Raw genomic sequence first — 13,417 nt, forward strand, 5'->3', positions numbered from 1 at the left:
AGTGCCGAATCGGGCACGAAGGATATCCAACGCAATGGTGTAGTTTGCGTTCGACAAAGGGAGGCCGGAGATGGCGTCATGGGCCAACCCAGTAACGTGGTCCTTGAGGTAGGTGAGTTTTTGTATATCTGACAGTCCCGTGTTACTGTCAATTGAGGACATGAACATGTCATGGAACTCGCTCCATTTCAAAAAATCTCCAGAAAATTTGGAAATTTCAAATTTTGGTAATTTGACAGATGTTGTTGTTGAAGTAGTACAAGGCTGAGATTGAGATTGTAGCGTGTTGAGGAGAGCGGTCTGTTGTTGTAGGAGCTGTGACTGTGTTTGAGTCATGGATTTATGTTGTTGTTGTGTGGTAGATAGCAGTTTTGTTGCGGTAGCGTGTAGTGATGCTGAGGCTAAGACATGTTGATCATGCGAGTCTGGGTCGCTAGCGCCAGCTGGGTTTCCGATCGCGCAAGGCGATGACGTGTGTAACGTGCGTTTGATGGCAGTAATTGTGGAGCGAACAGATGATGAGCAATTTACACAATCCTCTAACTCAGTTTCAACATCTTCTTTAGAGATACCCAGATTCTCAGGAACCAAAATCTCAGCTAAACTACCACAAAAATCGTCATATGCTAATAAGGAAGATTCTAAAACACAGCACAAGAAACTTAGCTTTTGCAAGGTGTCCGTATCGGGAGAGGCAGGTTCGATGGTCTGGAGCAGGGCAGAGGCTTCCTTGATGTCTCTCTGAATGGCCACTTGCTGCACATGCACCTGCCTACGTCTGAGGAACAAAGTCCCGACGGGCGTCTTATCCTTCTTCGCTGGCATCTACTTAGTAGGGTTTTGGCACCAGTTTGTCGTCGTTGTCATCGCATCGACAAGAGTTTTTTTTTGTCTTTTATAAGGTTTTATTATTGCTATTGATGTAGCTCTGAGCTACTGATTAGAGCAGGAAAAAAACTGATCTCTACTCTAAGAAGAGACATGAAGAAGACTAGCGAAAAGCTGCTTGTAGAGCAACAAAATATAAAGTCGGCAAGTTCTTGCTGAGAACGGCGCTACATTCGGATCACTGGATCCATACTAGGCTCAAGCGATTCCTCAGGGGTCAGCGCGAAGGCAGAAATAGGCATGCGTGTACAGCCAGAAATGGACGTGTGTACACATAGGAGAGCAAGGGAAGCGCAACGCGAGCTGTAGCAGCCAGAAACGGATACATGCGCAGAAAGGGGAGCACACCGCGACATGCACGGCAGCCAGAAACGGATACATGCGCAGAAAGGGGAGCACACCGCGACATGCACGGCAGCCAGAAACGGGTACATGCATACAACAGAGAGCAAGTAGAGCACACTGCTAGCTGCAGGACAGCCAGACATGGCTGGGTGCATACAAAAGGGAATCACTTGGTGCAAAAAAAAGGGGGCACATAAATGATCACGACTGATGTTCGTGACAACCACCACCACCACCAGGCAGACCGTTATGAGAACAAGTGCTGCCAATAGCACTGCACCACCAATGCCAATGTACAGACCAACCATGCTGGCTTTTGGGTAACATCAGTTCCGCTCGGCGAGGAACTGACCACCGATGGCATACCGTCTGACGATGAAGAAGCTATATAAGGAAAACAGTGACACACAGCAGCGTGTAAATAAGCGATGAGGTGATAACTGTTTCAGAATTACGAACAAGAGATGAATCGACACGTGTAACGGCTTTACCGTACATGGAAGAAAAATGAATCAAGCAAGTTAACTTAGGCTGTGACGGACAATCAAAAAATCAGTGCATCACAGCCTAAGTTTACTTGCATGATTGGTTTGTTCTTCCATGTACAGTAAAGCAATCACACACACACACACACACACACACACACACACACACACACACACACACACACACACACACACACACACACACACACGCGCACGCACACGCACGCGCACACACACACACACACACACACGCGCGCACGCACGCACGCACACACACACGCACACACCGTGACATGCGGATTCAGCCCGTCCTTTTGTTCGCAATTCTGCGCCAGCGGCGTTGTCACTAAACCTGTCACACTGACACATGGTCACATGATCACTTGCTTAGAAAGTTCCAATACCGGAGTATTTATATGTCACACATGCCAGCAGCTAGCTTGCATTACACATCACATTGCACATCACATTACACATCACGTGGATGTGGTCAGGAAAACAACCACCTGATAGCAACACCACGTAGGAGGGGATTGTAGGTGGTATTCAAACATTGCCTGTAATGACATTTTCCACACGGTTTCGCGCACTATTTGGTGCGCAAGCTACCGGATTTACGAACATTTCCGGATCAGAACAAAGTGGGCTGGAATTACCGGAGCATACCGCCACATCTCCCACCATCATGCCTTCGGGAGCTTCTCCTTTCAGACATTGCATTTAGACAGCTGGAGCGGTGCAACAGCCAATAGTGCCACCACATACACCCCCCCCCCCCCTCCGCTTTCAGGACATTCTCCTTTGCATCACCGCTGCACACTGGCTGTGTGTATTTGAATTAACCCAAGCCTTAGCCGAATTCCAGGGAGTCTCCGTCGACAGCTTATGAAGAAGAAGCCAAAAAGATAGTAAAAAACAGAAAATGATAGAAAAGACACGGGGTGATAGCAATTTAACCCAGCGCTCTACGACAAGGCTTCTCCCAGTAGAATGAATCGTAACACCTGCTGAGCTGCCTGTCAGCCTACATGTGAGTGAGTATATGGGCAATACTGGCTCTGTTACACGTCACCATGGAAACGCAATTTGAATATCTACCAGCTGGTATTGTCCTTCAACGCTCATTGCCGCCAAACACCTTCTTCACAGGCGGTAGCCATAACAGTTAGTACGCTACGCATTTACAATTTACAGTCGTCCCTCTCTAATCCGGCACCTTTTGCTACGGCGTTTTCTGCTGGATTAACGAGGGTGCTGGATTAAGAAATCCTGCCCTCTGACCCGGCCCTACCGAATTACATGCATGTATCATACGTCAAAACGCAGGGTTTTTCCGTGTTGACCCAAGTATTTGGTGCACGGCTTTATATTCTCAACTGTTCTCCAGGAATATACACAGTGATAAAGTAAAACAGAGAACATGTTCACATGTACTCTTGCACACATACGCACACACACCTGAAAATTGGCAGGACACTACTCCTTGCTAAAATAAGAAAGTATTGTTGACTGCTTAGCCGTTGTCTCCTGGACAACATTGACCCTCTTGAGAAGGCCACGCAAGCAGTCGACATCATGCAGGTCGAACGTTGTAGTTAGTTGTAGAATGTCAGTACCGTCAGTCAGTGTCGTGCAATGTTGTCGCATGAGCTGATTGTTTAGAAACTGGTGGTGTTAGTGGACAGTATAGCGTAACTTGTAGTTCCTTGGTCTTTCTCCTTGTATACATTGAGTTAGGGTTCGGAAAAGTCCTAACAACCAACCGAACTGAACTCTCCCGCGCGAGGTCGAGGACAGTTGTCAACTGAACTGAACTCTGAAGTGGCCCCGCGCGCGCGGCACTGACCAGACTGGCCTAGCCTGGCCTGGCAAGGAGTGCACCTGTCCAGTACGCGATACACGACTGCCGGATTATGAAATCAAACTACGTGCAGTTTGAGCCATTCGTTTCAAAAAGTCACTGCCGGAGGCGGAAGTGCCGGATAAAGATGTTGGAATTGAAGGAAAAAAATCGGTTTCGTCAGAAAGTGCGCCGGTTGGCAAGGGTTCCGGATAAACAAGTGCGGAATTAGAGAGGGACGAATGTACATTCACGTGCTCTGTGACTGCCTTGTATTCACGGTTACTTCCCTGAGTTCATTGTAAGTGCATGTACATGCATATTATACTGTACATACATTCTGACTGCAGTGTCTATTGTACTGTACATACATTCTGACTGCAGTGTCTATTGTACTGTACATACATTCTGACTGCAGTGTCTATTGTACTGTACATACATTCTGACTGCAGTGTCTATTATACTGTACATACATTCTGACTGCAGTGTCTATTGTACTGTACATACATTCTGACTGCAGTGTCTATTATACTGTACATACATTCTGACTACAGTGTCTATTATACTGTACATACATTCTGACTGCAGTGTCTATTATACTGTACATACATTCTGACTACAGTGTCTATTGTACTGTACATACATTCTGACTACAGTGTCTATTGTACTGTACATACATTCTGACTACAGTGTCTATTATACTGTACATACATTCTGACTACAGTGTCTATTGTACTGTACATACATTCTGACTGCAGTGTCTATTATACTGTACATACATTCTGACTGCAGTGTCTATTATACTGTACATACATTCTGACTACAGTGTCTATTATACTGTACATACATTCTGACTACAGTGTCTATTGTACTGTACATACATTCTGACTGCAGTGTCTATTGTACTGTACATACATTCTGACTGCAGTGTCTATTGTACTGTACATACATTCTGACTACAGTGTCTATTGTACTGTACATACATTCTGACTACAGTGTCTATTGTACTGTACATACATTCTGACTACAGTGTCTATTGTACTGTACATACATTCTGACTGCAGTGTCTATTGTACTGTACATACATTCTGACTACAGTGTCTATTATACTGTACATACATTCTGACTACAGTGTCTATTGTACTGTACATACATTCTGACTGCAGTGTCTATTGTACTGTACATACATTCTGACTGCAGTGTCTATTATACTGTACATACATTCTGACTGCAGTGTCTATTGTACTGTACATACATTCTGACTGCAGTGTCTATTGTACTGTACATACATTCTGACTACAGTGTCTATTGTACTGTACATACATTCTGACTGCAGTGTCTATTGTACTGTACATACATTCTGACTGCAGTGTCTATTGTACTGTACATACATTCTGACTGCAGTGTCTATTGTACTGTACATACATTCTGACTACAGTGTCTATTGTACTGTACATACATTCTGACTGCAGTGTCTATTGTACTGTACATACATTCTGACTGCAGTGTCTATTGTACTGTACATACATTCTGACTACAGTGTCTATTGTACTGTACATACATTCTGACTGCAGTGTCTATTGTACTGTACATACATTCTGACTGCAGTGTCTATTGTACTGTACATACATTCTGACTGCAGTGTCTATTGTACTGTACATACATTCTGACTGCAGTGTCTATTATACTGTACATACATTCTGACTACAGTGTCTATTGTACTGTACATACATTCTGACTGCAGTGTCTATTGTACTGTACATACATTCTGACTACAGTGTCTATTGTACTGTACATACATTCTGACTGCAGTGTCTATTGTACTGTACATACATTCTGACTGCAGTGTCTATTGTACTGTACATACATTCTGACTGCAGTGTCTATTGTACTGTACATACATTCTGACTGCAGTGTCTATTATACTGTACATACATTCTGACTGCAGTGTCTTTTGTACTGTACATGCACTCTCAGACTACACTGCTACTTCTGCAGAGGCGTTCTGACAGCAATAAATCTACTCCAAGTGTTGTAAACAGTATTTCCGCAAATAGTAGGCCGGTCTACTATTTTTTCAAACTCGTCCTAACCCGGCCTTATAATTGAGGACGGTCTTTTATTCTTTCAACCCAGTTTGACCCTCCGGCCTTCTATTTTTCGCCACACAGTTTTACCCCCGTTCTTCCATTTTCTTCTACACAGTTTGAGCACAGTCTTCTATTTTTCTCATACTCATTTAGTAGGCCCGGTCTTCTAATCGGAGACGGTCTTGTATTTTTTCAATCGCCCCCTGCCCCGGCCTTGTATTCGAGGAAGGTGTTGTATACGAGGAAATACGGTATGTACTGCGAGTGCTGTATATGTATCCCAGAGAACCATATCTCTTGTATACACATTGTGCCCTCCGTAAATACACCATGTCTGTTGTAAATATATCGCATCCTCTCTGTTATTACATCACATGTGTGATATGCACCTGTCTCACATTCATTGGTACTGGGATATGTAGAGAAGTACGGTAGACAGAAAGGCATATTAGCTAAACATAAACACACTGAATACTTACCATTGTTACCAGGCATGCTGGTCATCCGAGGTACAGTGGTAGTTGGTCTTGGGTGAACTGTGTATAGAACAGGTATACTAAGTAGTGTAGAGTTGTGTGGAGACAGGGCAAACTCGTATAGGCCATCCTTGAACGGGACTGACTCATTGAACACACTGTAACTACAGGTGTCTGACTGGTTTGTACTAGGAATGTTAACGCACTCGACTTTGTACGGCCGAAACCAAACACTTAAGTTGACCAGGTAGTTACGAAGATGGGCTGAGGGCAGAAGTATATCACTTGTACCGGCATTCACGATGAAGAATTGGGAGTGATTCTTGGCCAGCTCTGCAGCAACAGTGTCAGCTGTAGTGCGAGAGAAAGAGAGAGAGAGAGAGAGAGAGAGAGAGAGAGAGAGAGAGAGAGAGAGAGAGAGAGAGAGGGGTTGGCTGTGAGGGGGTTAGTTATTCAACATGGTTGGACAGAAGATTTGTTAACTCTCTGCACTATTTGTTGCTTGCATCGAGAGTCCTTGGGAATCACACAATTGCGTCGATGGGTGAAGTAGAATAGTTCTCCTCTTTCACCACAAGTAAAATGATACCATAATGCACAACTATTCATTGCTTTGGATTATAGATTTGAATCTGTACGTCGGGTTCTTCGTTTGACACTTTGCTTACCGTTCTGTTCTTCTATCTATACTCTGCATTTTCCACGCCTGCTCTGCTCCTTTTTTCTCTTGCTAGTACCATGTTTCCTTTTCTCTGACTCGCTGATTGTCAATTTGTCTAGTTTCAAATTATTTCATCGTCTGCCAGATTGCAGAGATAGTTTCCTGCATCATAGCCAACTGTTACTTTTCGAACACATTTTTGCATAGGCATTTTCACGAGTTATGTTGACTTCATACCCTATTAGGTATACACCATAATTGCGTGTATGCACACTGCTTCTGCCTTATTTGCCGTATTTGCATGCTGCGCTTGTTGTTTGTTTATTTAGAGTCGAAGAACAAACAGGCAAATTTGCCTAATTACGTGATATCGACTAAAAGAAGAATAAAGTATAAAGGCCAGTGAAGGTAATTGTTGTAATCCTGACTTTACTCCGGTCAGAGATAAACAAATTTAAACAGAGAACACAACACATAGTTGCAATGGATCCAAGCTTATATTATCATGAGCCTTAAAGGCTTAGCTAGAGTGGTTGAAGGATGATTAGAATGAAGAGAATCAAGCGCTTAGAATCACTTCTAGAAGCGGGACAATAGAAGCGCGACAATAGTAGCGCAATAATAATGAAAAGCAAAAAGGACAAAGGAACTACAAGTTACACTATAATGTCCACTAACACCACCAGTTACTAAACAATCAGCTCATGCGATAACATTGCACGACACTGACCGACGGTACTGACGTTCTACAACTAACTGTCTAACAGCTCTAGCACATCTTGGATGCGCACTCCAACAGCCTTCCAACTTGGAAGGTTCTAAGTTATAGAAATAACATAAGGAGGGGAAGGTGAGCGCAACCAAGATAAGCATGAGCTGTAATAGCGGGACATTAGTATTGTACCGCGCATGCGAACATCATTATTTTACACAGTATGGTAAGAGAAGCTTAGTGATGCAGAGCCTCTGTTGGTAAAATTATGTGTCAGAATCTCAAGTACGCCTGCTCAGAATTCAGTTCGTCGTCACAGTGTAGCAGAATGTAGCAGAATGTAGCATGCAATGTAGCATGCAGTGTAGCATGCAATGTAGCATACAATGTAGCATGCAATGTAGCATGCAATGTAGCATGCAGTAACTTCGAAATAATTTATGTACGAAAAGCATTTCATGTGAACGAAGAAGTTTTCGAGATTAGAGCATTACGGAGGAATATGTAAGCAGCTGCAGATGGACAAGGCATTCAGAGCACTGCTAGACTGAAAGCATTTTCCATTTGTTGAATACTACAAGACTTACTGGAACTAGAAGGCAAGCAATAATTGTTGTGATCGTAAAATATGTGTGAAACTATTTCTATTGGCAAATTTACAACAGTGATAATACCAAGAGTACATAACCCCCCAGAGTGTGCAACGCCTGATCCAGCTCTGCATAAGGTCTTGGTCGAGCGGAATCGAATCTTTGCGTCATACTACCGTACACATCTGAGGGGAACCCGGGGAGTCGCGGGTACTTTTGGATCAAAAACAATGGTGCCCTGCCTCGAGACCGGCCTTGCGCACTGGTGTGGAGTGTACGCATGACATCAGAAGATCCGATTACGCTCGACCAAGACCCTATGCAGAGCTGGATCAGGCGTTGCACACTCTGAGGGGTTATGTACTCTTGATAATACTGAATAGAGCTCTTGCTGCACAGGTTAGCATCCCCACGCTTCCTGGCCGAAGCCACATTGACCGCGCCGCGTGTGTACTCACGCGCGCGCGCACACACACACACACACACACACACACACACACACACACACACACACACACACACACACACACACACACACACACACACACACACACACACACACACACACACACACACACACACACACACACACACACACACACACACACACACACACACACACACACACACACACACACACACACACACACACACACACACACACACACACACACACACACACACACACACACACACACACACACACACACACACACACACACACACACACACACACACACACACACACACACACACACACACACACACCTGTTCCTGTTCCTGTTCCTGTTCAGCACTGCCACAAGGGCCACGTGGCTCTCCTTAAGAGAGAACCGGGGAGGAGGGAGGTCGCTGGCATCTGTGTCGGGTGAGGTCGCTCCCGCGGCGAAAACGGCGGCCACAGTCGGGGCAGGACCATATGTCAATCGTGTTGCTGCAGTCGGGCGATGCGTACTACGGTGGCATTTGTGTCGTGATCTGTCAGACGGTCTGGCGAAACAGCGGTCACATGTGGGGCAGTGAGCTGCGCAACAGTCCCTTGCAATAGCTTGGGGATGGTCTTCACGGGGCTGAGGATCATGGGGTGTGCATTTATGCCGCGATAGCCCACCACGGCTGCGTAGCCACCGTTGACATTGGGGACATTGCACTGCACCGCGCTGCTCTGCTATGGGCTTGGCCCTTTCATCCAAGCACTTGTGACGGCGCTTGTCCGAAGGCCTGCTAAATACGCGTCGGCAGACAAGACATTGCACATTACGCACTGGTGACGAAGCTGGTTCCAGCTCACGGTAGATGTTCCTCCACCCTGGTCGTGACTGGGTATCTTCTGGCCAAGAGTCCTGTACGTCACATCGCTGTAGATCCGGACTCAGAGCGTCTCGCCAGCACACACACACACACACACACACACACACACACACACACACACACACACACACACACACACACACACACACACACACACACACACACACACACACACACACACACACACACACACACACACACACACACACACACACACACACACACACACACACACACACACACACACACACACACACACACACACACACACACACACACACACACACACACACACACACACACACACACACACACACACACACACACACACACACACACACACACACACACACACACACGTGACGTCAGCCGGGCTTCTCCACGTCTCCTTTCCTCGTCCCCGCCGGTTCTGTTGTGAGTTCCGGTTTTTCTTCTGGTGTTAATTAGCTCTCCCAAGATTGAGTTTGATTGTTGATTTCTCTATATCCTTACCTGCCCAATTCATTTGCAAGTACCAGTCCTTTTATTTACATTACTGTCAGAGTCTGTCGTTGTGAGCGTTGTGTGTGGAAAACATGTAACCGTTATACCTTCTTCTGCCTTCCTATCACTGCACACCTTGTACGCACCTATCACTGCACACCTTGTACACGCCTATCACTTCACACCTTGTACACGCCTATCACTTCACACCTTGTACACGCCTATCACTTCACACCTTGTACACGCCTATCACTTCACACCTTGTACACGCCTATCACTTCACACCTTGTACACGCCTATCACTTCACACCTTGTACACGCCTATCACTGCACACCTTGTACACGCCTATCACTTCACACCTTGTACACGCCTATCACTGCACACCTTGTACACGCCTATCACTGCACACCTTGTACACGCCTATCACTGCACACCTTGTACACGCCTATCACTGCACACCTTGTACACGCCTATCACTGCACACCTTGTACACGCCTATCACTGCACACCTTGTACACGCCTATCACTGCACACCTTGTACACGCCTATCACTGCACACCTTGTACACGCCTATCACTGCACAGCTTGTACACGCCTATCACTGCACAGCTTGTACACGCCTATCACTGCACACCTTGTACACGCCTATCACTTCACACCTTGTACACGCCTATCACTGCACACCTTGTACACGCCTATCACTGCACACCTTGTACACGCCTATCACTGCACACCTTGTACACGCCTATCACTGCACACCTTGTACATGCCTATCACTTCACACCTTGTACACGCCTATCACTGCACACCTTGTACACGCCTCTCACTTCACACCTTGTACACGCCTATCACTGCACACCTTGTACACGCCTATCACTGCACACCTTGTACACGCCTATCACTGCACACCTTGTACACGCCTATCACTGCACAGCTTGTACACGCCTATCACTTCACAGCTTGTACACGCCTATCACTTCACACCTTGTACACGCCTATCACTGCACACCTTGTACACGCCTATCACTGCACACCCTGTACACGCCTATCACTGCACACCTTGTACACGCCTATCACTGCACACCTTGTACACGCCTATCACTTCACACCTTGTACACGCCTATCACTGCACACCTTGTACACACCTATCACTGCACACCTTGTACACGCCTATCACTGCACACCTTGTACACGCCTATCACTTCACACCTTGTACACGCCTATCACTGCACACCTTGTACACGCCTATCACTTCACACCTTGTACACGCCTATCACTGCACACCTTGTACATGCCTATCACTTCACACCTTGTACACGCCTATCACTTCACACCTTGTACACGCCTATCACTGCACACCTTGTACACGCCTATCACTTCACACCTTGTACACGCCTATCACTTCACACCTTGTACACGCCTATCACTGCACACCTTGTACACGCCTATCACTTCACACCTTGTACACGCCTATCACTGCACACCTTGTACACGCCTATCACTGCACACCTTGTACACGCCTATCACTGCACACCTTGTACACGCCTATCACTGCACACCTTGTACACGCCTATCACTGCACACCTTGTACGCGCCTATCACTGCACAGCTTGTACACGCCTATCACTGCACACCTTGTACACGCCTATCACTTCACACCTTGTACACGCCTATCACTTCACACCTTGTACACGCCTATCACTTCACACCTTGTACACACCTATCACTTCACACCTTGTACACGCCTATCACTGCACAGCTTGTACACGCCTATCACTTCACACCTTGTACACACCTATCACTGCAGAGCTTGTACACGCCTATCACTGCACACCTTGTACACGCCTATCACTGCACACCTTGTACACGCCTATCACTGCACAGCTTGTACACGCCTATCACTGCACACCTTGTACACGCCTATCACTGCACACCTTGTACACGCCTATCACTGCACAGCTTGTACACGCCTATCACTGCACACCTTGTACACGCCTATCACTGCACACCTTGTACACGCCTATCACTGCACACCTTGTACACGCCTATCACTGCACAGCTTGTACACGCCTATCACTTCACACCTTGTACACGCCTATCACTGCACAGCTTGTACACGCCTATCACTTCACACCTTGTACACACCTATCACTGCACAGCTTGTACACGCCTATCACTGCACACCTTGTACACGCCTATCACTGCACACCTTGTACACGCCTATCACTGCACAGCTTGTACACGCCTATCACTGCACAGCTTGTACACGCCTATCACTGCACACCTTGTACACGCCTATCACTGCACAGCTTGTACACGCCTATCACTGCACACCTTGTACACGCCTATCACTGCACACCTTGTACACGCCTATCACTGCACACCTTGTACACGCCTATCACTGCACAGCTTGTACACGCCTATCACTGCACACCTTGTACACGCCTATCACTGCACACCTTGTACACGCCTATCACTGCACAGCTTGTACACGCCTATCACTGCACAGCTTGTACACGCCTATCACTGCACAGCTTGTACACGCCTATCACTGCACAGCTTGTACACGCCTATCACTGCACACCTTGTACACGCCTATCACTGCACACCTTGTACACGCCTATCACTGCACAGCTTGTACACGCCTATCACTGCACACCTTGTACACGCCTATCACTGCACACCTTGTACACGCCTATCACTGCACAGCTTGTACACGCCTATCACTGCACACCTTGTACACGCCTATCACTGCACACCTTGTACACGCCTATCACTTCACACCTTGTACACGCCTATCACTGCACACCTTGTACACGCCTATCACTGCACACCTTGTACATGCCTATCACTGCACACCTTGTACACGCCTATCACTGCACACCTTGTACACGCCTATCACTGCACACCTTGTACACGCCTATCACTGCACACCTTGTACACGCCTATCACTTCACACCTTGTACACGCCTATCACTGCACACCTTGTACACGCCTATCACTGCACACCTTGTACATGCCTATCACTTCACACCTTGTACACGCCTATCACTGCACACCTTGTACACGCCTATCACTTCACACCTTGTACGCGCCTATCACTGCACACCTTGTACACGCCTATCACTGCACAGCTTGTACACGCCTATCACTGCACACCTTGTACACGCCTATCACTGCACACCTTGTACACGCCTATCACTGCACAGCTTGTACACGCCTATCACTTCACACCTTGTACACGCCTATCACTGCACACCTTGTACACGCCTATCACTGCACACCTTGTACACGCCTATCACTGCACACCTCGTACACGCCTATCACTGCACACCTTGTACACGCCTATCACTGCACACCTTGTACACGCCTATCACTGCACACCTTGTACACGCCTATCACTTCACAACTTGTACACGCCTATCACTGCACACCTTGTACACGCCTATCACTGCACACCTTGTACACGCCTATCACTTCACACCTTGTACACGCCTATCACTGCACACCTTGTACACGCCTATCACTTCACACC

At 46.7% G+C, this 13,417-nt stretch overlaps 1 protein-coding gene across 1 annotated transcript in view; it reads right to left on the bottom strand.

Annotated features, from left to right (window-relative positions):
• Nucleotides 1-1,480: 1,480 nt before the first annotated feature.
• The window catches only part of LOC135816228 (uncharacterized), a 66,863-nt gene continuing 54,926 nt past the window's right edge, over nt 1,481-13,417 (bottom strand). Inside the window, exons 6-7 of the mRNA XM_065329635.1 lie at nt 6,128-6,475; nt 1,481-1,617 (exon numbers count right to left, since the gene is read on the bottom strand). Coding sequence (XP_065185707.1) covers nt 1,481-1,617; nt 6,128-6,475 — 485 coding nt within the window. The remainder of the gene's footprint in view (nt 1,618-6,127; nt 6,476-13,417) is intronic.

This window comes from Sycon ciliatum, chromosome 4 (genome assembly GCF_964019385.1).
Source record: "Sycon ciliatum chromosome 4, ocSycCili1.1, whole genome shotgun sequence".
Classification (NCBI taxonomy): Eukaryota; Metazoa; Porifera; class Calcarea; order Leucosolenida; family Sycettidae; genus Sycon; species Sycon ciliatum.